This window comes from Macrobrachium nipponense, chromosome 6, assembly GCF_015104395.2.
Source record: "Macrobrachium nipponense isolate FS-2020 chromosome 6, ASM1510439v2, whole genome shotgun sequence".
Lineage (NCBI taxonomy): Eukaryota > Metazoa > Arthropoda > Malacostraca > Decapoda > Palaemonidae > Macrobrachium > Macrobrachium nipponense.
The window spans coordinates 112,984,901-113,006,989 of record NC_061108.1 but is presented as its reverse complement, the minus strand read 5'-3'; the positions used below and the strand labels follow the sequence as shown (position 1 = coordinate 113,006,989).

General features: G+C 41.7%; 1 protein-coding gene across 2 annotated transcripts in view; it reads right to left on the bottom strand.

The window, feature by feature from the left end:
* LOC135216904 (SUMO-activating enzyme subunit 2-like) overlaps nt 1–22,089 on the bottom strand; it is a 79,916-nt gene that overhangs the window by 30,875 nt on the left and 26,952 nt on the right. For both annotated transcript variants that reach the window (XM_064252443.1, XM_064252444.1), the window contains exon 4: nt 4,082–4,215. In XM_064252443.1, coding sequence (XP_064108513.1) covers nt 4,082–4,215 — 134 coding nt within the window. The remainder of the gene's footprint in view (nt 1–4,081; nt 4,216–22,089) is intronic.

Sequence of the window (22,089 nt, the reverse complement as noted above, 5' to 3'; positions counted from 1 at the left end):
GTAAGGTCTGTAAGGTAAGGTAAGGCTCTCTCTCTCTCTCTCTCTCTCTTTACCGAGATGAAAGAATTTTTATGGTACTAGTATGTAAAATGTTAATTGATAATTTCAGTTATTTAATATAATAATAATAATAATAATAATAATAATAATAATAATAATAATAATAATAATATAATAAAACTTTAATTACAAAATTCATAATGGTCGTATTTTAAAGAGATGAAAATGACCTTTCCATTTCACTTGTAAGGATAATTCCTCTTTCTTACTGAGATGAGAGAATTTTTATGGTAGATGCACATGTTTATTATATTTGCAAATAATAATAATAATAATAGAAGTAGTAATAATACGATAACTAATTTCAAAAGAAAATTCTTCCCTTCCTCTTTTTCTGTATCAATTTCCCTACCTCATAACTCCAGTGACACTCGGAGCTTAACAATGCCATACAATGGTCAACGAATTTAATGGTTTTATGCAATCAATCTCTCTCTCTCTCTCTCTCTCTCTCTCTCTCTTTATATTTAATGAAAATATACAGTAATTTGTGAATACACAGTGTTGCACATGAAAAAAGTAAATTAGTGATAATTTTAGAGATACGGCCCTAAGAAAAATTGCAAATTAGTGAAATTTTCCCTGTGGACATGTTTTCAAGAACATCGTTCCGGCTTACGACGATTTTCGGGTTACGACACATCTTAAGAACGGAACCCCCGTCGTAACCCGGGGACTGCCTGTATAAAACTTTATGTAACGGGTAATATAAAACAGTGCAAACATTACGACAATCGGACGAAAATTTTTTTTTTTTTTTCATAAATTCACCATAAATCAAAATATTGTGCTAGACTTCCAATTTGTTGCAAAATAAAGGTAAATGATTGAATATTACTAGAATGTAAGAGTTTTAGCTTACAATTGCGTTTATTTACCATTTCGGTTGAGTCAAAGTTGACCGAAGGTTGAAATTTTGGCACTTATCATTATTTATATGAAAATATTCAAAAACTGATAAAAGCTACAAACCATAGGTTGTTTTTAGTTGTATTCTACATTAAATTGCGCACATTTTCATATATAAAACTTTATGTATCGGCTAATCTGAAATGATTCAAACATTACGACAATCGGATGAAAAAAATTTCTGATTTTTTCGGCAGTCACCGTGCAGACATTGGAAAGTTTTTTTCATAAATTCACCATAAATCAAAATATTGTGCTAGAGACTTCCAATTTGCTGTAAAATAAAAGTAAATGATTGAATATTACTAGAATATAAGTTTTAGCTTATAATTGCATTTTTTACCATTTCGGTAGAGTCAAAGTTGACCGAAGGTTTAAATTTTGGCACTTATCGTTATTTATATGAAAATATTTCAAAACTGATAAAAGCTACAACCATGGGTTGTTTTTTGTTGTATTCTACATGAAACTGCGCACATTTTCATACATAAAACTCTATGTAATGCCTAATATAAAATGGTGCAAAAATTATGTCAAAGTGATGAAATAATTTCCGAGATGTGTCGCTGATGCGTTTTAGTGCTAGAACGCACCTGGGTAACAATTGTAAACAAAACAACAGCTTGATCCGTGAACTCCCAGCATCCCTCAAGGTGCGTGATACAAAAGTTTTCTCCAAGTAGGCCTATAACTATTTTTCCGCAAATTTTTAAAAAAGCTTTTTTGCATCGACACTTCATACGTCAATTCGGCAACCAACAGACAATTTTCGTCGACGTTTAATATGTCCAATCGGCATTTAAGGGTTAAGACAATCCGTAAATACATGAAAGTATTCATATACACCAAGCATGGAAAATAACACTTCCTTTTGTCATATTTAAATACTGAGCGCAAACCAATTATGTTATTAACCCTTTAACGCCGAAGGGGTATAATAAAAATCGTCTCCCGTATGCCGAGGGGGTCTCGGAGTGAGTGCCAAAGCGGGAATATTTATTTTAAAAATCACAGCGCGCTCAGTTTCCAAGATTAAGAGTTCATTTTTGGCTCCCTTTTTTTTTGTCATTGCCTGAAGTTTAGTATGCAACCATCAGAAATGAAAAAAAATATCATTATCATATATAAATAATGCGATATATGATAGCGCAAAAACAAAATTTCATATATAATTGTATTCAAATCGCTCTGTTAGCAAAACAGTTAAAGCAAAGGAGTTAATTTTTTTTCATTCTATTGTACACAAAATTGCAATCATTTTGGTATATAACACATTGTAAAACAATCAAAGCAACATAGAGAAAATATTATCACAAAATGATGCATGAATTCATAACGTGCAGACGTAAACATTTTTTTTTTTTTTAAATTCACCATAAATCAAAATATTATTCTAGAGACTTCCAATTTGTTTCAAATTGAAGATAATTAATTGAATATTACTATACTGTAAGAGTTTTAGCTTACAATTGCAGTTTTCGACCATTTCGGACGAGTTAAAATTGACAGAATGTAGAATTTTTTATATATATTTTTCTATAAGCAAATATTTCAAAAATAAGAAAATCTACAACCTTCAATTATTTTTTTGTTGTATTCTACATAAAATTGCACACATTTTCATATATAAAACTCTATGAAACGCCTAATATGAAATGGAGCAAATATAACGATAATGCGACGTACGCATTTCGGAGATTTGTGGCGGAGAATCCTCGCGCGGAGGGAAGGAGTTTTTTTTTTTTTAATTCACCATAAATCTAAATATTGTGCTAGAGACTTCAAATTTGTTTCAAAATGAAGATAAATGACTGAATATTACTAGACTGTAAGAGTTTTAGCTTACAATTGCGTTTTTCGACTATTTCGGTAGAGTCAAAAGTGACCAAACATGGTTTTTTTTCTATTTATCGTGATTTATATGCAAATATTTCAAAAATGAGAAAAGCTACAACCTTCAATTATTTTTAGTTGTATTCTACATGAAATTCCGCACATTTTCATATATAAAACTTTAAGTAACAGCTAATTTAAAATGGTGTAAACATTACGACAATTGCACGAAAAAATTTCTGATTTTTTTCGGAAGAGTTACCGCGCGGACGTAAGGAATTTTTTTTTTTTTTTTTTTTTTTTTTTTTATAAATTCACCATTAAACAAAATATTGTGCTAGAGACTTCCAATTTCTTGTAAAATGAAGGTAAATGATTGAATATTACTAGAATATAAGAGTTTTAACTTACAATTGCGTTTTTCGGCCATTTCTGTAGAGTCAAAGTTGACTGAAGGTTGAAATTTTGGCACTTATCGTTATTTATATGAAAATATTTCAAAACTGATAAAAGCTACAACCATGGGTTGTTTTTAGTTGTATTGTGCATAAAATTACGCACATTTTCATATATAAAACTTTATGCAAAAAAAAAATTTATCGGAAGAGTTACTGCGCGGACGTGAGGAAAAAGTTTTTTCATAAATAAACCATAAATCAAAATATTGTGCTAGAGGCGTCCAATCTGTTGCAAAATGAAGGTAAATGATTGAATATTACTAGAATATATGAGTTTTAACTTACAATTGCATTTTTCGACCATTTCGGTAGAGTCAAAGTTGACCGAAGGTTGAAATTTTGGCACATCGTTATTTGTATGAAAATATTTCAAAACTGATAAAAGCTACATTCATGAGTATTTTTTTGTTGTATTCTACATGAAATTGCGCACATCTTCATATATAATACTCCATGTAACGGCTAATTTAAAATGGTGCAAAAATTATGTCAGAGTGACGAAATAATTTCTGAGATGTGTAACTGATACTTTTTAGTGCGATAAGAAAGAAATTCGTGCTTGCGCGCCTGCGTAACAATTGTAAACAAAACAACGCCTTGATCCGTGAGCTCCCAGCATTTCCCAAGGCGCGTGATTCAAAAGTTTTCGGCTGGTAGGCCTATAAGTATTTTTCCGCGAATTTTTAAAAAAACTTTTTTATGTCGACATTTAATACGTCCAATCGGCACCCGGGGGACAATTTATCTCGACGTTTATTATGTCCAATCGGCGTAAGAGGGTTAAAAACATGCTAGTCTGATAAAACAAAAATATAACTTACTTAAATAGATGCTTGGCCCACACAATACAGTGAATTGGCTCTGATGGTGTATTCCTAATAGTGCAACCGGGGAAAGTTTTCTGTGCTGGCTTTGGCTGGCATTCGTAGCATTCTGTAATACCTTTCTTGATCACCTGAAATTTCAAAAAGTTCTTTCAATAATCCTTTGCCCAAAAACCCACTACTATATTTCACAGACTTTATTACAGATGGCTAAAGGCAGTAGCCAAGAAGATGAACAGCTAGTTGTAATGAGAAACATGGCAGTTTAAAAAAGTTAAGACTAACCTAAAAAGTGAGCCATTTTATGTCCTCACACAATCTCGAAATAACTCCCCCTCCCCAACAAATGCCAATTGGAGACTTTCCCAAGAAATTAATTCCACACCTCCAGATTGAGCAAATACTTTTGCATTAAGTGAGCATTACTGAAATATGATATTGTTAAACTAACAAAATAAAGTTTTTGTACATACTTTACCTGGCAGGATATATACTTAGCTATAGTCTCCGACGTTCCGACAGAATTTCAAATCATCGCGGCACACGCGACAGGTAGGTCAGGTGGTCTACCTTACCGCGCTGGGTGGCGGGCGTATGAACCAATCTATCTCTCCAGCCAGATTTTTTCTCTTTCACCTGTCTCCTGAGGGGAGGCTGGGTGGGCCATTAGACGTATATATCTGCCAGGTAAGTATGTACAAAACTTTATTGTAGTTTAACAATATCATTTTTGGTACATGAACTTCCCTGCCAGATATATACTTAGCTGATTCGGCACCCTTGGTGGAGGGTAAGAGACAGCTAAAGTAATAAGGAGAGATAAGAAACAACTGATGTTGTAGGATATAAATAACCTTGTTCTTACCTGTTCAGGCAGAAGACTTCATTGATATTATCTCTGAGTCTGCGTTGCCTGGAGAGCTACAGCTAGGACGTGACCTGATGCTGAAAAGACTCTCGGATCTACCACTGGGATATGTGATCCCTTTGTGTGGTAGAATCCAAGTCGGATCCTGTTAAAGGGAGTTCGTCCCTATCTTAACAGGTCCTAACCACTACTACTGCAAGGAGCCACACTCATCAGACCACCTAACCAAACTACTAAAGATTAGTATTACGACCTAAAGAGATGCCTTTCATGCATCCTCTTTAAGGCAACCAACAACAACAAATACAAGGGGGAAAAATTTATATACTAAACAGGGATGAGTTCCAGCTCCCTGCCCCAGCACTGAATCGCAGACGTACGGACGGGCCCAAGGCGAAGACATTTTTTCGTAAGTGATTCTCACATCACGTAAGTTAGTGGTTCGCGAACACTGACTGACATCTCCAGAATGTTGTCTCCATCAGATTTCGCACGGACATATTCTTGTTGAAAGCAAGAGAAGTTGCTATGGCTCTTACTTCGTGTGCTTTCACTTTAAGAAGCCTAGATGTTCTTCTCTGCAGGATCCGTGTGACTTTCTTTGATGAGGCTTCTCAAGAAGAAGGACAATGCGTTCTTCACAATGGAGCGTAGGCTCTTTTACTGAACACCACAGGACCTCTCGGTTGGCTTTCAGTTGCTCTTTTCCTTCTAAGGTAGTATTTCACCATTCTCACTGGGCAAAGAGTTCTCTCGGGTTCTTCTCTTACAAAGAAGATAACACGAATCTCGAAGTTCTTGGGCCATGGACTTGATGGGTTCTCATTCTTTGCAAGAAAACCAGGAAGGAAAGAGCAAATGAGAGAGTCCTCCTTAAAACCCACATTACCATCAATCGCCTGAAGCTCACTCACTCTTCTGGCGGAAGCTAGAGCCATCAAAAACAGTCTTCCTGGTAAGGTCTCTGAATGAGGCTGAATTAGGGGTTCAAAACCTAGAGGACCCAAGGAAATTGGAGGACTACATCCTCCAAAATTCCAGCTAGGTGTCTTAGGATACTGCATTTCGTTGTGTTAAAAGACCTAATAAGGTCCTGTAGGTCCTTATCTTCCGATAAGTTGAGGCCCCCTGTGCCTGAAGACATTCGCCAAACATACTACGATAGCCTTTAATCGTCGAAACGGACTAAGCCACATTCTCGTCTTAAGAATAAAAGAAGTCTGCAATTTGATTCACAGAGGTTACTGGAAGAGGAAACGTTATTCCTCTTGCACCATCTTCTGAAAGACATCCCACTTCGATTGGTACACTCGTAATGTGGAAGACCTCCTCGCTCTAGCGATTGCCTTAGCAGCTGCTGACGAAAAGCCTTTTTTCGCTCTGACCAGTTTTCTGACAGTCTGAAGCCAGTCAGACTGAGAGCGGGGAGGTTTTGTGTGTACCTGTCGAAGTGGGGCTGTCTGAGTAGATCGCTCCTTAGAGGAAGCGATCTTGGAAAATCCACTAGCCATTCCAGCACCTCTGTGAACCAATCTTGTGCTGGCCAAAGGGAGCTATCAAAGTCATCCTCGCGGAATCTGACTCTGCGAACTTTTTTAAAGTCAAACCCCGAATCTTGAAGGGGGGAAACGCGTATACATCGAGTCCTTTCCAATCGAGTAGGAGAGCGTCTATCCCTATTGCTCCTGGATCCGAGATGGGAGAGCAATACAGATCCAGTCTTTTGTTCTTTGAAGTTGCAAACAGGTCTAAGAGAGGCCTGCCCCACAACTTCCAAAGGCTCTGGCAAACATCATTGGTGCAGAGTCCACTCTGTGGGAAGGACCTGATCTTTCCTGCTGAGGAGATCTGCCCTTACATTCCTTTCTCCCTGTACGAATCTGGTGAGAAGTTTTATCCCCCTTTCTTCGTCCACAGAAGAAGATCTCTTGCTGTTTCGTACAGAGAGAAGGAATGCGTTCCCCCTCCCCCCTGTTTCCTGATGTATGCCAGAGCCGTGGTGTTGTCCGAGTTTATTTGCACAACTGCTCCTGTCACATCTGACTCGAACTCCTTCAGAGCAAGCCACACGGCTATTAGTTCTTTCCTGTTGATGTGCCAGGAAGACTGGTCCCCCATCCATGTTCCTGACACCTCCTTGGTTCCCAGAGTCGCCCCCCAACCTGTTTCCGACGCATCAATCGAGAACAACACCAGGCTGGGTTTCTGGGATTGAAGAGGCAGTCCCTGCGAGAAAAAAAAAACGTTGTCGGGATCCGCCCACCATGCTAACTCCTTCTTGATTTGAAGAGTAATTGACAGGGAGAACTTCAAATCCTGAGAAGGACGACTCCAATTCCGATGAAGAAAGAATTGGAGCGGTCTCAGGTGCAACCTTCCTAGGGAAACAAATTGCTCAGTGAGGAGAGCGTCCCCAGCAGACTCATCCACTCCCTCACTGTGCATACTTCTTTCCCTAAGAAGGTTGTTACTTTTTCGAGTCCCCGGCTATCCTCTCCTGTGACGGAAAAGCCCGAAAACTCAGAGAGTTCATCTGGATCCCAGATAAACGCACTCTTGAGCGGGAATCAGACTTGACTTCTGCAGATTGACCAGAAGTCCTAAGGAATAAGTCAAATCCAGGGTTTTCTTCAAGTCCTTCAGACAACGATCTCTGGAATTGGCCCTTATAAGCCAATCGTCGAGATAGAGCGAAATCCTCACCCCTTCTAGGTGAAGCCATTGTGCCACATTCCTCATGATGGCCGTAAAGACTTGGGGGGCCGTGGAGAGCCGGCCAAAACACAGGGCCCTGAATTGGAAGATTCTTCCCCCATCATGAATCTTAGAAAACTTCCTCGAGGAAGGATGGATTGGTACGTGGAAGTAAGCGTCCTGTAAGTCCAAGGACACATCCAGTCCCCTGGACGGAGTGCTGCTAACACCGAGGCAGTGGTCTCCATCGTGAACTTCTTCTTTTCGACGAAGAAGTTCAGGGCGCTTACATCCAACACCGGTCTCCATCCACTGAGGATTTTCGGAACTAGGAACAGGCGGTTGTAAAAAGCCTGCCGAAAGATGATCTGCCACTAGTTCGATCGCCTCCTTTTCCAGCATCTGATCTACCGCTAGTCGGAGGGCTTGATTCATGATGGGGTTCCCTGTATCTGGCCGTCAACTCCCATCGGGTATTCGTCAAGGGAGGCCTCGAAGAGAACGGGATTAGATAGCCCTTCCTCAAAATTGACAAGGGGTCCTAGGGCCAATCTGCGTCTTTCTGGGTCCCCCAGACTTCTGCAAACTGTAAAAGCCTGGCTGCCTACAGTTGTCTGAAGGACTTGAGTCTTACTTGGGAGGTTTGATTGACTTCGTAAAAGTCCTCCCTCTTCTATTTGGTGGTTCCGACCTCTGAACGAAGAGGATCTAGAGGGTAGATGCCCCTCGAAAGGGTTCCTGAGAGGTCGGCTTAGCTTTCTTTGTCTTAGTCTGGAAGGTAGGGCGCGGCTTCCTGCAGACTGCGCTAGAAGGTCCTGCGTAGCTTTGGCAGAGAGAGCCTTCGAAATGTCTAGAACCAGGTGTTTAGGAAACAGCTGTGTAGAGAGAGGGGCAAAAAGCAAAGACGATCTCTGAGCATGTGAGACCGACTTTGTTAAAAATGAGCAAAATACTGATCTTTTCTTCAAGACCCCTGCTCCAAACAGTGAAGCTATTTCGCTGGCCCCATCTCTCACCGATTTATCCATACAGGATAAGACACAATTCAAATCCTCCGGAGAAAACGTGTCGGTGCCTTGAGTTTCTTGGCTAGGACTCCGAGGGACCAATCGAGAAAGTTGAAAAACTTCCAAGACTCTAAAAATGCCTTTTAGAATGTGATCCATTTCATTCATTGCCCACGTAGTTTTGGGCCGAATTCAAAGCTGATCTTCTAGTGGGCGTCTACTAGTGCCGAAAAATCTTCATCTGCGTCAGCTGAAGACGGAAGGCCCAGTCCCAAGGGTTCTCCTGTCTCATACCAAAATCCTGTCCGTCCTGAAAGCTTCGACGGAGGGAAGGAGGCAAACATTGTTTTCCCCGCTTCTTCTTTAGTACGCATCCATGAACCGAAACTCTTGAGCGCTTTCTCATAAGAAAGAGTCGGTTTTTCATTCTCACACACGAAGATCCTTTCGTTGCTTTCGCTGTGGAGAACAACGAGTGTGGAGAAGGAGGAGCAGTAGGGCTCAAAGACTCTCCGAACTCCTGAAGGAGAAGCTCTGTGAGCTTCTTGTACGAAGAAACTGTTGCCGAAGTATTAGTTTTTTTTCTTCCTCAGAGGCTTCCTGGTCTTCTTGAGGAGGAGAACGGGGGATGAGGATCCTTATGAGAATCCTTAGATGATTTCCTAGCTGGGGTACAGTGCGATGAAGGAGGGACAAACGTCTTGAATGATGGGAGAAGATTCCAAAGTAGAAAGGCGTACAGGAGAACGACGAGTTGTAAAAGAAGGACGCTTATTCGAAAACTTCTTGTCTAAACTCGCATTCCTTCCTAAATGCAGACAAACTCTTAACAGCCAAAGAGGAAGGACTCCTTTCTCTAGAAAGACCACGTCTATCCCTAGGGAAACTACGAGAGGGAGAGCGCCTGCTAAGATCCTGGCGCCGAACGTTGAGGAGGAGCGGCTACTAGGCGCCGAGAGCCTATCTGTCACAGGGCGCTTAGTGGAATCCTGGCGCCTACCAAGCGGCGAAACGTTTTTGCTAAAAATAGGGCGCCTTTCAGGGAGCAGGGCGCTTGAGAGGCTCTTGATGCCTAACGAAGCGGAGAGCGGCTGCTACGCTCCGAGCCGCTTAAACGAAACAGGGCGTTCTGCGAGATCTTGGTCCTTACCAAGGGGAGAACGTCTGTAAGGCTCCGAGCGCCTAACAGAATCAGGGCGCTTGAGCGTTCTTGACTTCTAGCAAGAGGAGACCGATCAGGAGTAGGGAGTCTCGAGAACGAAGAGCGCCTACTAGTGAGAACGAAGCAAACGAGGATCAAGGTGTCTTTCTCCAGAGAACAGCTACTAAACGAATGACGCTTACCAGGAGCAGGGCTCCTACTAGACCTCTTGATGTCTTACAGGGGAGGAGCGAACTCCATGCGATGAGCGCCTACCAGTCACGCTATCCGACGCCCGACTACAGTAGTCGGAAGGAGAAGTGCGCCTACTTTCAGAAGGGCATTCCCTAGGTTCTCTGAGAAGACGAGGAGAAGAAAGATGAGACGGAGACGACGAACCAAGTCTTCTATGACCTGAGCGACTCTCTCTTCTTGCACGAACTCTAGAAGAAGGAGAAACAGAAGGGGCTGAGCGTCTACCCGAGGCAGGAATCCGATTTGAGGAAATATCTTCATAGTCCAAGGAGCGCCTATCCGTCGAATGGCGTCTCGACACCTCCGAAGCGGGAGTGGTGTTCCTCTCGTGAAAAGTTACGATGTGTAGAAGAATCCTCAAGAAGGAGAACGCCGATTACAAGGAGAGCGCTCTTCCGACGAAACGCGCCTCGATCTCTTGATCGGGAGAGACAAATCCTTCCTTCTACGCGATCTCGATGCCAAGGAGTCCGCCAAGGCTGTGATCTGAGCTTGTAGGCACCGCTGCACTCGAGAAGGAGAGTCCCCAGGATCTTCTTCCGAAGCAAGCTCAGCGCGAGCGCGGGAGAAGGAGGGCGATCTCCGGATCTCCTAGGCTTCTTTGCTTGCAAGGAAGCTACATCAGAAAAGTCTTCTGGGCTGGACGCTAACGTACTGAAGGGAGCCTCCGCAGCCCTCTTCAACGGGCGTGACGCCTCCTTAGAGCTGCCAACCACCACTTCGGCGGCGGAAGGAGAGGATGACGAAAAACACTGGCGAAGAATATTCTTCTTCTTACGATCCAAGGCAGCCTGGGAGCGAACTTCAGGATCTGCCGAGGGGACGCCTGACCGGTGGGGGCTCTCCCTAGCCCTCCTGCGGCTTTCGACTTTAATCCCCTCCACTGGAACTGGGAGTCTGGAAGAGGTCTAGGCCTGGAGGCACTAAAGAGCCGGTCAGACGCACCCTCCACATCACTGGGTACACTGCACTTATCATCACTGACCATCTCTACTTGATCAGTACGGAAGATTCTTGTCTTCCTTAGAACACAAGGAAGCTTTGAGGCCGCCGCCTCCGAAGACGAATCTACGGCTTCGGTGAGGGAGCAGGAGCTGAGACCTGGGAGGAAGGTTCTAAAACTACATTAATGTTAGTTTCATTCTCACTCATTCTCGACCTGCTCGAACTCCTTGAAGAAGCTTTACGTACCCTATCCCTTTCAAGTTTCCTAATATAAGAAGAAAGAGCCTTATATTCATCTTCGTTCAAAACCTCACACTCTTGACACGGGTTACTAAACGAACATTCATTCCCCCTACATTTAACACAGAAAGTGTGAAGGTCAACCGCAGCTTTCGGTAACCTCACCTTACATCCATCGGTCACACATACTCTAACAAAACCGGAGTTTTGGAAACAGGACAAATCAAAATCAGACATTCTAACAGAAAATCCAGCGCAAAGTCAATAACGGTCCACAATCAGCGTATGCCAAGCCAACATAGAGCGAATACGTCACCAAAATGTCCAAATCAATCTCCAGGCAAGCGAGAAATGAAGAATATATCGGAATGAACCGACAACAGTTGTTTTTATCGCTTCAGCGACAGAAAAAAAATCTGGCTGGAGAGATAGATTGGTTCATACGCCCGCCCACCCAGCGGCGGGTAAGGTAGAACCACCTGACCTACCTGTCGCGTGTGCCGCGAGATTTGAAATTCTGTCGGAACGTCGGAGACTATAGCTAAGTATATATCTGGCAGGGAAGTTCATGTACAAAAGTCTGTTGTAATATTTGAGATGCATCATAAAAGGCAGTTCATAGGTTAAGTGGCTATGAGAGCAAATGATGGTGCACAAATAGCTTGGGCCAGACCAAATGATGATGGAAAATCAACTTGGCCGTGTTGCACAAAACAGGCTGGGGTAGTGAGCATTTAATACCAGCTGTAAGACTTAGGTGAACTGAAGGCCAAAGGTCTCGGCCTCTATTGGATGCGTTGGTAGGTTTACTTCTTGGTATAATAATGTATGCTTTAGTAGGTTGTAAGCTAAGTCCCTTTTGATTGTACACAGCTATTATTACCAATAAATAGTTGAACCAGACCACTTAGTTAATTGGTAACTCTGATATGGCAAACACAAAGGAGTTGTTCTTAATGTAATATACTAGTCTTGCTCAAGGGGTGTTTTCAGGAGAAAACTCAAATAATTTTCATGTTCTATTTATTGTTTTCTCTAATTTCTTTGTATTCTTTAGTGTAAATATGTTACATATATTCATATGTAATGGTACTGAATTTACTTATATTTGTAGCTGCAATTCTAGTTGAATTCTTTTGGGTTTTTTAATATTTGTAGCTGCAATTCTAGTTGAATTCTTTTGTGTTTTTGATAAGTTACTTCAGCAAATTGAGGCAATTTAGAAATTAAACCATTTTTCTTGCATTTAGACACGCATCCTTATCAATAGTATATCACAGTACGTATATATGAATATTCAGTATTCTTTTATTTTCCTATTTTTACTGTATAAACAGGTCAAAATGGGCTTTAATTAAATCAGGCAGTTAATATGAGATTTGAAGAGTATACTTTAAGAGATATATCAATATTATTTGGAAAAAGTGGCTTGACATAGTATTTTGCACTGGGGTGTCCAAGCACCCAAAGTATGAACAATGTTATTTCCCCCCCAAAGTAATGCAGGTTTAAATCTTGACTGGCTCTTAAATGTGAATTTCATTCATTTCCATGTCTGAGAAGAGCATGGATCATATTATATATATATATATATATATATATATATATATATATATATATATATATATATATATAATATATACATTCTCTCTCCTCTCTCTCTCTCTCGTCTCTCTCTCTCTCTCTCACTCTCTCTCTCTCTCTCTCTCTCTCTGAGATCCATGCTATTTTCAGACATGGAAATGAATGAAAAAAAAAAAAAAAAAAAAAAAAAAAAATATATATATATATATATATATATATATATATATATATATATATATATATATATATATATATTATATATATATATATATATATACACACACACATATATATATATATATAGATATATATACACACTATATATATATATATATATATATATATATATATATATATATATATATATAATATATATATAGAATATATATATAACACAATATATATACACATATATATATATAGATATATATTATATATATATCTATATATATCTATATATATATATATATAATATAAACAATCATCAAACTAGAGTCAGAGCACAGTACATTTTGCCGTTATTATAAAGCCATGTTTTCCTCCACTGTCTATTTCCTAAATCCATAGATTTATGGCTTCAGGTACCCTGTACTGAAACAGCATAAGATACTGTAATTTTTGCAGCTTTGACCACAGGCTGCCATCAATCCACTGTACACATTATCATTATTATATTATATAAAAGATTAGTTTATCCAGACCTCTGAGCATAATAAAGGCTCTTCTTGGGCTGGTTTTCAGGAATTAATCCTAAATATATAATAATATATATATTATATATATATATATATATATATATATCTATATATATAATAATATATATATAATATAAAATTTAATAAGAAAACCAATTTTATTTAGGAGCATGATGACCTTATTAAATATGTTATTTTCATGATAAAATAAATTTTTGAACATACTCACCTGGTAGTTATATATATAGCTTACGTCCCTGATGTCACAGCAGAATTTCAAAACTAGCGGCAATCGCCGATTGGGTAGTCAGGTGCACCACCTGTGCGCCCACTACCCAGGTACATAGAATTGTTCTAACTATTCCTCAGATCTTCCATGCCCATAGTCTCTAGAGGGGAGGAGGGTGGGAATTAAATTATATATAACTACCAGGTGAGTATGTTAAAAAATTTACTTTATCATGAAAATAACATTTTCAAACATCTAACTCACCTGGTAGTTACATATATAGCTGATTGACACCTTTGGTGGTGGGTCAGAGACAGCCATTATCGTTGGAATTGACATAAGTGTTAATTAAAAACCAACTTACGGGTTCGTACCTGTTAAGGAAGCTGACTTCAATGATATCCTGCCTCATTATGTCTGCTTTCCTTATGAGATCCAACGATCCACCCAGGGGGCTGAAGACCTCTCGGAGACTGTCAACCGGTGAAACCTCTATGTGACTAGACTCCCTACAATACCCTTGTTCCGGGTGCTACCAAGGAACAAGTTGACCACCTGACTAAGGATCAATGATTGTGGGAGACTGCGTCCAGTCTCCACAAACAACCATAAAATTCAATAGTTCCAAGGTAAGAAAAAGGGTATTGGGTTATGGGATTTCAGGGATAGTCCCTTGTCCCACTACTGGATGAGCTGCTACGAACGGTCCCAGCGTGCAACAGTCTTCATACAGAGTTTGCTTTTGCCCCAGATAGTGCGACGCAAACACTGATTTGCTTCTCCAAAAGGTTGCGTCCAGGATATTTTGAAGGGATCTATTCTGTTTAAAAGCTACAGAGGTTGCTACAGCCCTAACCTCGTGAGTCTTCACTTTTCAGTAGCCTGAGATCCACTTCATTACATGCTGAATGTGCTTCCTTGATTAAATGCCTTATAAAAAAGGATAGCGCATTCTTTGACATTTGCAGAGAGGGCTTTCTGACAGAACACCAAAGCCCCTCTGAATTGCCACGTAATTGCTTCGTTCTTTCCAGGTAATGCCTCAGGGCCCTTACCGAACAAAGAACTTTCTCTACTTCCTTACCTGTGAGATCCGACAGGTTTGAAATCTCGAACGATTTGGGCCAGGGCTGAGAAGGGCGTTCGTTCTTCGCTAGAAATCCCAGCTGTAGAGAGCAGATAGCATTGCCCTGTCTGAAACCTACAGCTTTGCTGAAGGCATGGATTTCACTGACTCTTTTCGCTGTCGCTAGACTAACTAACTAAGAAGATTTTTCATGGTGAGGTCCTTAAATGATGTTTCCTGTAAAGGCTCGAACCTATCACTCATGAGAAACTTCAGGACTACGTCCAGATTCCATGCTGGAGGGGACTGTAGTCTCTCCTTAGTAGTGTCGAAGGATCTGAGAAGGTCTTGGAGATCTTTATATTCAGACATGTCTAAGTTCCTGTCATTGAAGACATCTGCGAACATGCTTATGTATCGCTTAATGGTCGAGGTCGAAACGTTACGACTTCTCTTAAAGTCTGCAGCGAAGAGTCTCTCATTCTCCTATCCCATTGCAGCGAAGATTCTTCTTCTCGGCAATGGATAGGACAGCGACACTCCATGGTGGGTGTCCATGGTATGGGTACTGGGACAATCTATTACGATGAAGTAATGATTGTTCTGCAACAACCTACTAAGTCCACAGCGTAGACCGTGACTGACTCGGGCGCTCTGACAGCTGCCTACTGACTGCGTTCGGTAATGAGGCAAGTTGTCCAAGCATCCGAGCAAGTCACGTGATCTTTGCCTTTTAAAGGGTTATGCCGAGAGACCATACAAATTGTTTATTTGTTTGTCACTGATGCTGGATGGCGAGGTGGTAAATCTTTTAACGAGGTGATGATTCTCTTAAGGCATGTACCCAATAGGCGAAAGTCAATTGCCCTCTAGAGACCGAGGTCCTTAATGGCAAGACATTCTCATAGTAGTTGAATCTCAGCTAAGAAGAAAACAACACTATGTTCCATTGAAGACAAAGGTGGAAAGTGAATGCAACCTACATCTTCACAGCCGAATCAAGAGAAGGATTCTCAAGGTTCTGAACCTGTGCTTACAAAGGACTGAAAAATGCTAACAGCTATTTCATTGCTGTAAGGTGAGGGGTTGTAGTTGCAATGAAAGTGGGGCGGTTTCCAGTAATGAAAAAACACAGGGAAGTACTACTTCTCATGGGCTGATCATTTGGAAGTAGAACTAGCAGGTCGGGGAGCAGGCGATGTCTTCCGTATATATCTGTCAATTCGGGGTGAACAATGAACAATTGCACCCCTCCGAATAAGAGATATTTTGAAGACAAACTCAGATGTCTGAAGAAAACATTCCGCATTATCGCAATGCGATGCAGCGGGAAACTAGTAAAGACTTCTGTTACCGTGCGGTAAATATAAAGATGAAAGAGTCCAGAATATATATCTCTGTTGAAAATTCTCGCAATATCCAAGGGGATGCAGATGTCATTCATGCATGCGAGAATCCCCGTTAATCAGAGACCTAAGTCCGATATTGTTGGACAGAGAAAAGGTTCGGTAGTCAATCATTGTAGGGGAGAGAGACATAAACCGACCGTGCATCTCGGAGAGCCAGCTGGTACTGGGTTGTCTTTCTGCAGTCCCCTACTCAGTTAGTTCTTGCTAACTCGCTATCCTGAGTTGCCAGGTAATCCATTCCTCGAAGGAATGTGTTCGGCTAGAATAATCGAGCGTTAAAAAAGGATTCTATTATGTTCGAGCAATTATACATAAACGAAACGGATTTCGGTAAATACAAAAAACTGAGGTGGTGTTGTCGTGACCATACCATAAGTATCTTGAAAATCGAAACTGGTAACTCCTGGGAAGATGCAGACAGTCCCGAGTTGCAGTTCCATTAGGATACTAGTCGTCTCGGTCACAAACCGTAGAATTAACTACGGTATGCGACTACCCCCCGGGACAATTCAACTGCTTAACAGAATCATGTTTTGAGGGTAACATACGTCGTATATTTGTAGGTTTCTGTACAACGACTTCCATCCTAAATTCTTTTCCCTTCGAGGAATGAGAATAAGGATTGGAAATCTACACCCTTCCTTCTCTAGTCAAGAGAGCAAGAGAGTGAAGGAGAAGTCTTCCCCTAAGGAAAGCTTCAATAGTGAAAACAGAAAACCCGAAGACGAAAGTTCAAGCCAAACTGGATGTTCGCTTCTGTATTCCAGGGTTGGTCATCTACTGAGAGATATTCTTACTTCAGTAGCAGTTCTTCTTGTAAACGCTAGAAATTCCAGGAATTCGAGCATTCGGCGAGGTTCCCGATTATCGTAAAAACAATTATCGGGGATTCTCGATATTAAGTCCTGCGTAGCCTTTTGGGCTAAGGCAGAGGAGACCTCATTCACCAACTCTTGTGCTGAAAGAGGCGCATAAAGCAGGTCCGATGAATGGGCGTGACCTCATAAGCAAGGAAAGAATAAATTTGGGCTCTTTTCTTAAGCATTCCTGCCGAGAAAAAACGCTGCCAACTCGTTGGAACCATCTCTAAGTGTTTCGCCTTTGTCTGAAGCCTCTTTTCTTCAGTCTTGTGTTCCCTCTACTGAGGGATCTTCCTCGAAAGGGCCGAGAAACTCGAGGCAGAGGAGTAGTTTCCTTGAGTTTCTGTGCTCCAAAACTTGTTGGTAGGACTTTCCTTGCTGCCTTTGTCATTAGATCTTGTGTAGCCTTTTGGGTTAAGGCAAAGGAGACTTCCTTCACTAAATCTTGTGGGAAAAATGTGTGGAAAGGGGAGCAAACAGCAGTTCCGCTTTTTGAATGGGTGTGACCCCATTTGAAAGGAAAGAACACATTTGGGCCCTTTTCTTCAGGATTCCCGCAGAGAAAACAGCTGCTAGCTCGTTCGACCCGTCTCGAAGAGCTTTGTCAATGCAAGACATCAGGTGAACAAGTTCTTTCGTATCAGCAGACTTGAAAGTTTCTAATTTCTTCCCCAAAGATCCCAGAGTCCAGTCTAAGAAATTAAACACCTCGAAGGCTGTAAAAATCCCTTTGAGGTGGTGGTCCATTTCAGAGGAAGACCAAAAAACCTTCGTCTTTCCCATGGCTGTCCGACGAGAAGCGTCCACAAGACTCAAGAAGTCCCCCATGGGAAGAAGTGGGAACTCCCAGACCGAGAGCTTCTCCAGTATCATACCAGATGCTAGATCTGGACGCTAATCTGGCCGGAGGAAATGAGAAAGCTGTCTTTGTTTGGTCTCTCTTCGTGTCCATCCATTCCTTCATAATTTTCAACGCTCTCTTCGAAGAGCGTGATAACACCATCTTTATGAAGTCGGACTTCTTAGTTGCCTTCCCTAGAGTGAACTCTGAAGGTGGGGAACGAAGGGCATCTGGAACAAAGTTTTCCGGAAAAAGTTCCGTGAAAACTTTCATAAGTCTTTTCAAGTCTGACGAAGGCTGTAGATCTCTTTGATTCTCTTCGTCGGAAAAGTCTTCCATCGGACCAAAAGGAGAAGGGGGGAAATCATCATTCCCTTCTTCCGATCGAACCATAACCGACGTAGCGATGTCATGCTTCGTCGGTGCTTCCAAAGAAATGTTCTTGACGCCTGGCGTCGAGAATCCTGATGCTCGGCTTCCTGGTGTCGAACTTCTTGACATTTGGCATCCTGCTGTTCAAATACTTGACGTTCGGCTTCTTGGCGTACAGCCTCTTGACGCTTGGTGTCCTGGCGTCCAGTTTCTTGACTCTTGGTGCTCTGTCGTCAAGAATCTTGACGATCCGGCGTCCTGGCTTTCAGTTTCTTGACGCCTGGCGTCTTGGCGTCCTGGCGTCCAGCCTCTCGACGCTCGGCATCCAGAATGTTGACACCTGGCGTCCAGAATGTTGACGCTTGGCGTCCTGGCGTCCAGAATCTCAACGCCTGGCGTCCTGGCGTCCAGGCTCTTGACGCTCGGCGTCCTGGTGTCCAGAATGTTCACGTCTGTCGTCTAGGTGTTGAGAACCTTGACGCTCTACGTCCTGGCGTCCAGCTTTTCGTCCAAGCTTTTGACGTTTGCTGTCTTTGCTTGTAGCAGGCTGATAAGACTGCATTAATGAGGAGAGCTTCTGCTGCAAATCTTGCAGTAAGGAAATCTGCGGAGCTTCTTGCTGCTGGGGACAGACTGGGGAAGCCGCAACATCAATATCTCTCTCTTCATCCTGTTCGGCTTGAGACGAACGTCCTGAAGATGAATGACAATCCGCAGGAGGAGCTGGAGCATGCACCGAAAGCATCCAATCGTCCGATACTTCCTTTCCTCCTACCAAAGACGACGGCCGCCTGTGCAACACCTTGCGTCTTAGCTTGGTAGGAGAGCAAGCATCGGAGTCGAAAGAGAAGCGTTCAGGAGTTGCAGCATGCACCGAAGGCTTTCCTCCATCGGATACTTCCTTTCCTCTTACCAAAGACGACGGCCGCCTGTGCGACATCTTGCGTCTTAGCTTGGTAGGAGAGCAAGCATCGGAGTCAAAAGAGAAGCGTTCCGGAGTTGCAGCACGCACCAAAGGCCTCCCCCCGTCCGATATTTCCTTGCCTCCTACCAAAGACGACGGCCGCCTGTGCGACATCTTGCATCTTAGCTTGGTAGGAGAGCAAATATCGGAGCTGGAGGGGAAACGCTCCGGGCTGCTCCAATGACTACATCCTGGCAGTTCTTGACGCCTGGCGTCCTGCTCTACTGGATGTTGTCTTTTGAGGGGTCTAGATTTCGAAGTCTGACGCCAGCCCCGTCTGGGTACTGCGTCGTCAAAAGACGAAGAAAACACTTTAACCTCGCCTTTCCAATGGCGAGGGTGAGTGTCCTGAGGATCGTCAACAGGTACGCTCGAGGGGACGACCGCTCAGGAGCTAAAACCTCTCGCTTCCCTTCGTCTGTCGACTTTCCTTCTCACAGGGGTTGGTGAGCTTGGAAGAGGTCTAGGACTAGGAGCACGACAGATCCGAGCGGCCGCTCCCTCCACTGCACTTGCATTTTTCGTATCACTAGCCACTTTAAGATCTCTCGCATTAGACCACAATCTATCCCTATCTTCTGCAAGGGATTCTACCCGTTGACCAAGGGCTTGAATGGCTGTCATCATGTCCTTTAATGTTGGACTCTTACCTGTTTCCGTAGCTGGATCTGGTACTGCTACTACAGAAGGAGGATCAATAGGTTCATTGAGGGATAGAGAACTGTCTATTCCTTGACTATCTTTGGAGGAGCGAGACATAGTACTCTTCGCTCTCCTTATCCTATCCTTCTCTAATTTTTGCACATAGCGGTAATACTCAATCCATTCAGTCTCAGGCAAGTCCACACATTCATTACACCTATCACCCAACTCACAAATTTTACCTCTACATTTACTACAAATAGAATGAGGGTCGATCGAGGCTTTAGCAAACCGAGTCTTACAACCTCTCACACACATTCTCACACTCGATGCAGAGTCAGTCATGTTGGGAATTTTCAAAAGAGAGATCAAAACAAGCAAGGGTCAAACCAACAATATCCAAACAAAAGTCAAGAAAAGTCCAAATCAAGAATCCAAATCAAGCGAAAGCCAAAGCCAAAGTGTACTTCACCAAATAACTGCAAAAAACACGGGCTAAGCGATGTCACCGATGCGGTGGCAGGGAAGATCTGAAGAATAGTTGGAACGGTTCTACGTACCTGGGTAGAGGGCGCACAGGTGGTGCATCTGACTACCCAATCGGCGATTGCCGCGAGTTTTGAAATTCTGCTGTGACGTCAGAGACGTAAGCTATATATATAACTACCAGGTGAGTTAGATGTTTGAAAAAGAAATCTTAAGCCTTCAGCAAGAATGCCTTTTAATGTTGGGTTTCGAAAATAAATGCTTCTTTGTTGGCTCCAAATTGGACATTCAACTAATAAGTGTTGGACAGTCATTGGTGTTGGCATGTACTACATTTCATTGGGTCTGAATGTGGATTTGACATTAAATGACCATTTAAAAATCTAGTATGGCCTATACATGCTCTTTCTTTTAGACGATGAAATCCATGAATGCACTTAAATTTTCATATTTCTTAGTACATTTGTAGTTGGCACTGATGTCCAATCAGTTTGCCAACCTTGATATAGTAAAGGCTTAATAGATATTCAGTCTGATACAGGTTCATGTGTAATTGTTGATGGAATAATAGAATCTGGTAGCTGTGCCTACTTTTTTGTTTCCTTCAATTCCCACATCCTGGAATCCAACATATTTCTATCAATAGCCCCAATTGAGTGAATAGATGGATTCTTATTTGGATTTCTTGTACATGATGATTTGAGGATTTGTATTTGTTTATAGCATCGATAGCACTTCGTGAGTCACTGAAAATTATGGTGGAAATTGCTCTATTCAGATATTATGTTTAGTGCTATTAGTATGGCTGAGTTCTGCAGTACATATACTATAAATACTGATAATAATGGGGTTAGATTTATTTTGATAAATTTACAGTACACAGGTGACTATAGAGAGAATAAAAAGATGTGCTACCAAATTATCTGACAATTGCTGTAAAATGGTCTTCAAAGCTCTAATTTTTCAGCCATGCATACTGGCATAAAGCCAGCTTCATCAACAACAACAAACCCACATGACTGAATGCAACAAAGTTTACTTTCCTTTAAGTTCCTTGAGTAACTAATACTAATGTGCAGTCAATTCACAGAGAACAACAATCTGCAAAGGAAATCTCCACATTTCTCATGTTTTTCATGTACTGTTGCGGGGACTTGAGAGAAAAGATTATTCCACAAGTCCCAAAAGGATACCAGAATCTCACTACTTCTGAGTCCCTGGTCACATTGGGGTTAGCTCTCTGGTAAACTCGTAAGACAAAGTGTCTCAAAGACTGGGAAATCAAGGGTCTGCACCTGACAAACATATGCTTTTCAGGTGGTATAGTTGCCTTTTGTGTGGGTCTCATGATGACCTCTGTATTTCCAGAAGAATGGTTTAGAGATGTCAAGCTGTAACTAACAAAGCAAATGACCTTGGAACCTTAAACGTAGAACAGCATTAATGATAAAGTCTGCTGCCCTGTTTTTTTGTTACAAGAAATACACAATAGTCCTCAAACTGGATCCAGTATATCTACTTTGTTCTGACAGAGACCTTTCTAAATTTACCAAGACCATCCCAAGCTTGTTCTCTATGCATTCTACTGACATGGAAAAAATAAGCATTAGACAGATAGACTGCAATTACTTTGACGAGAAACTAAAAAGCAAAAATGATATTGTTATTATACAATAAAGTTTCATACATACTTACCTGGCAGATATA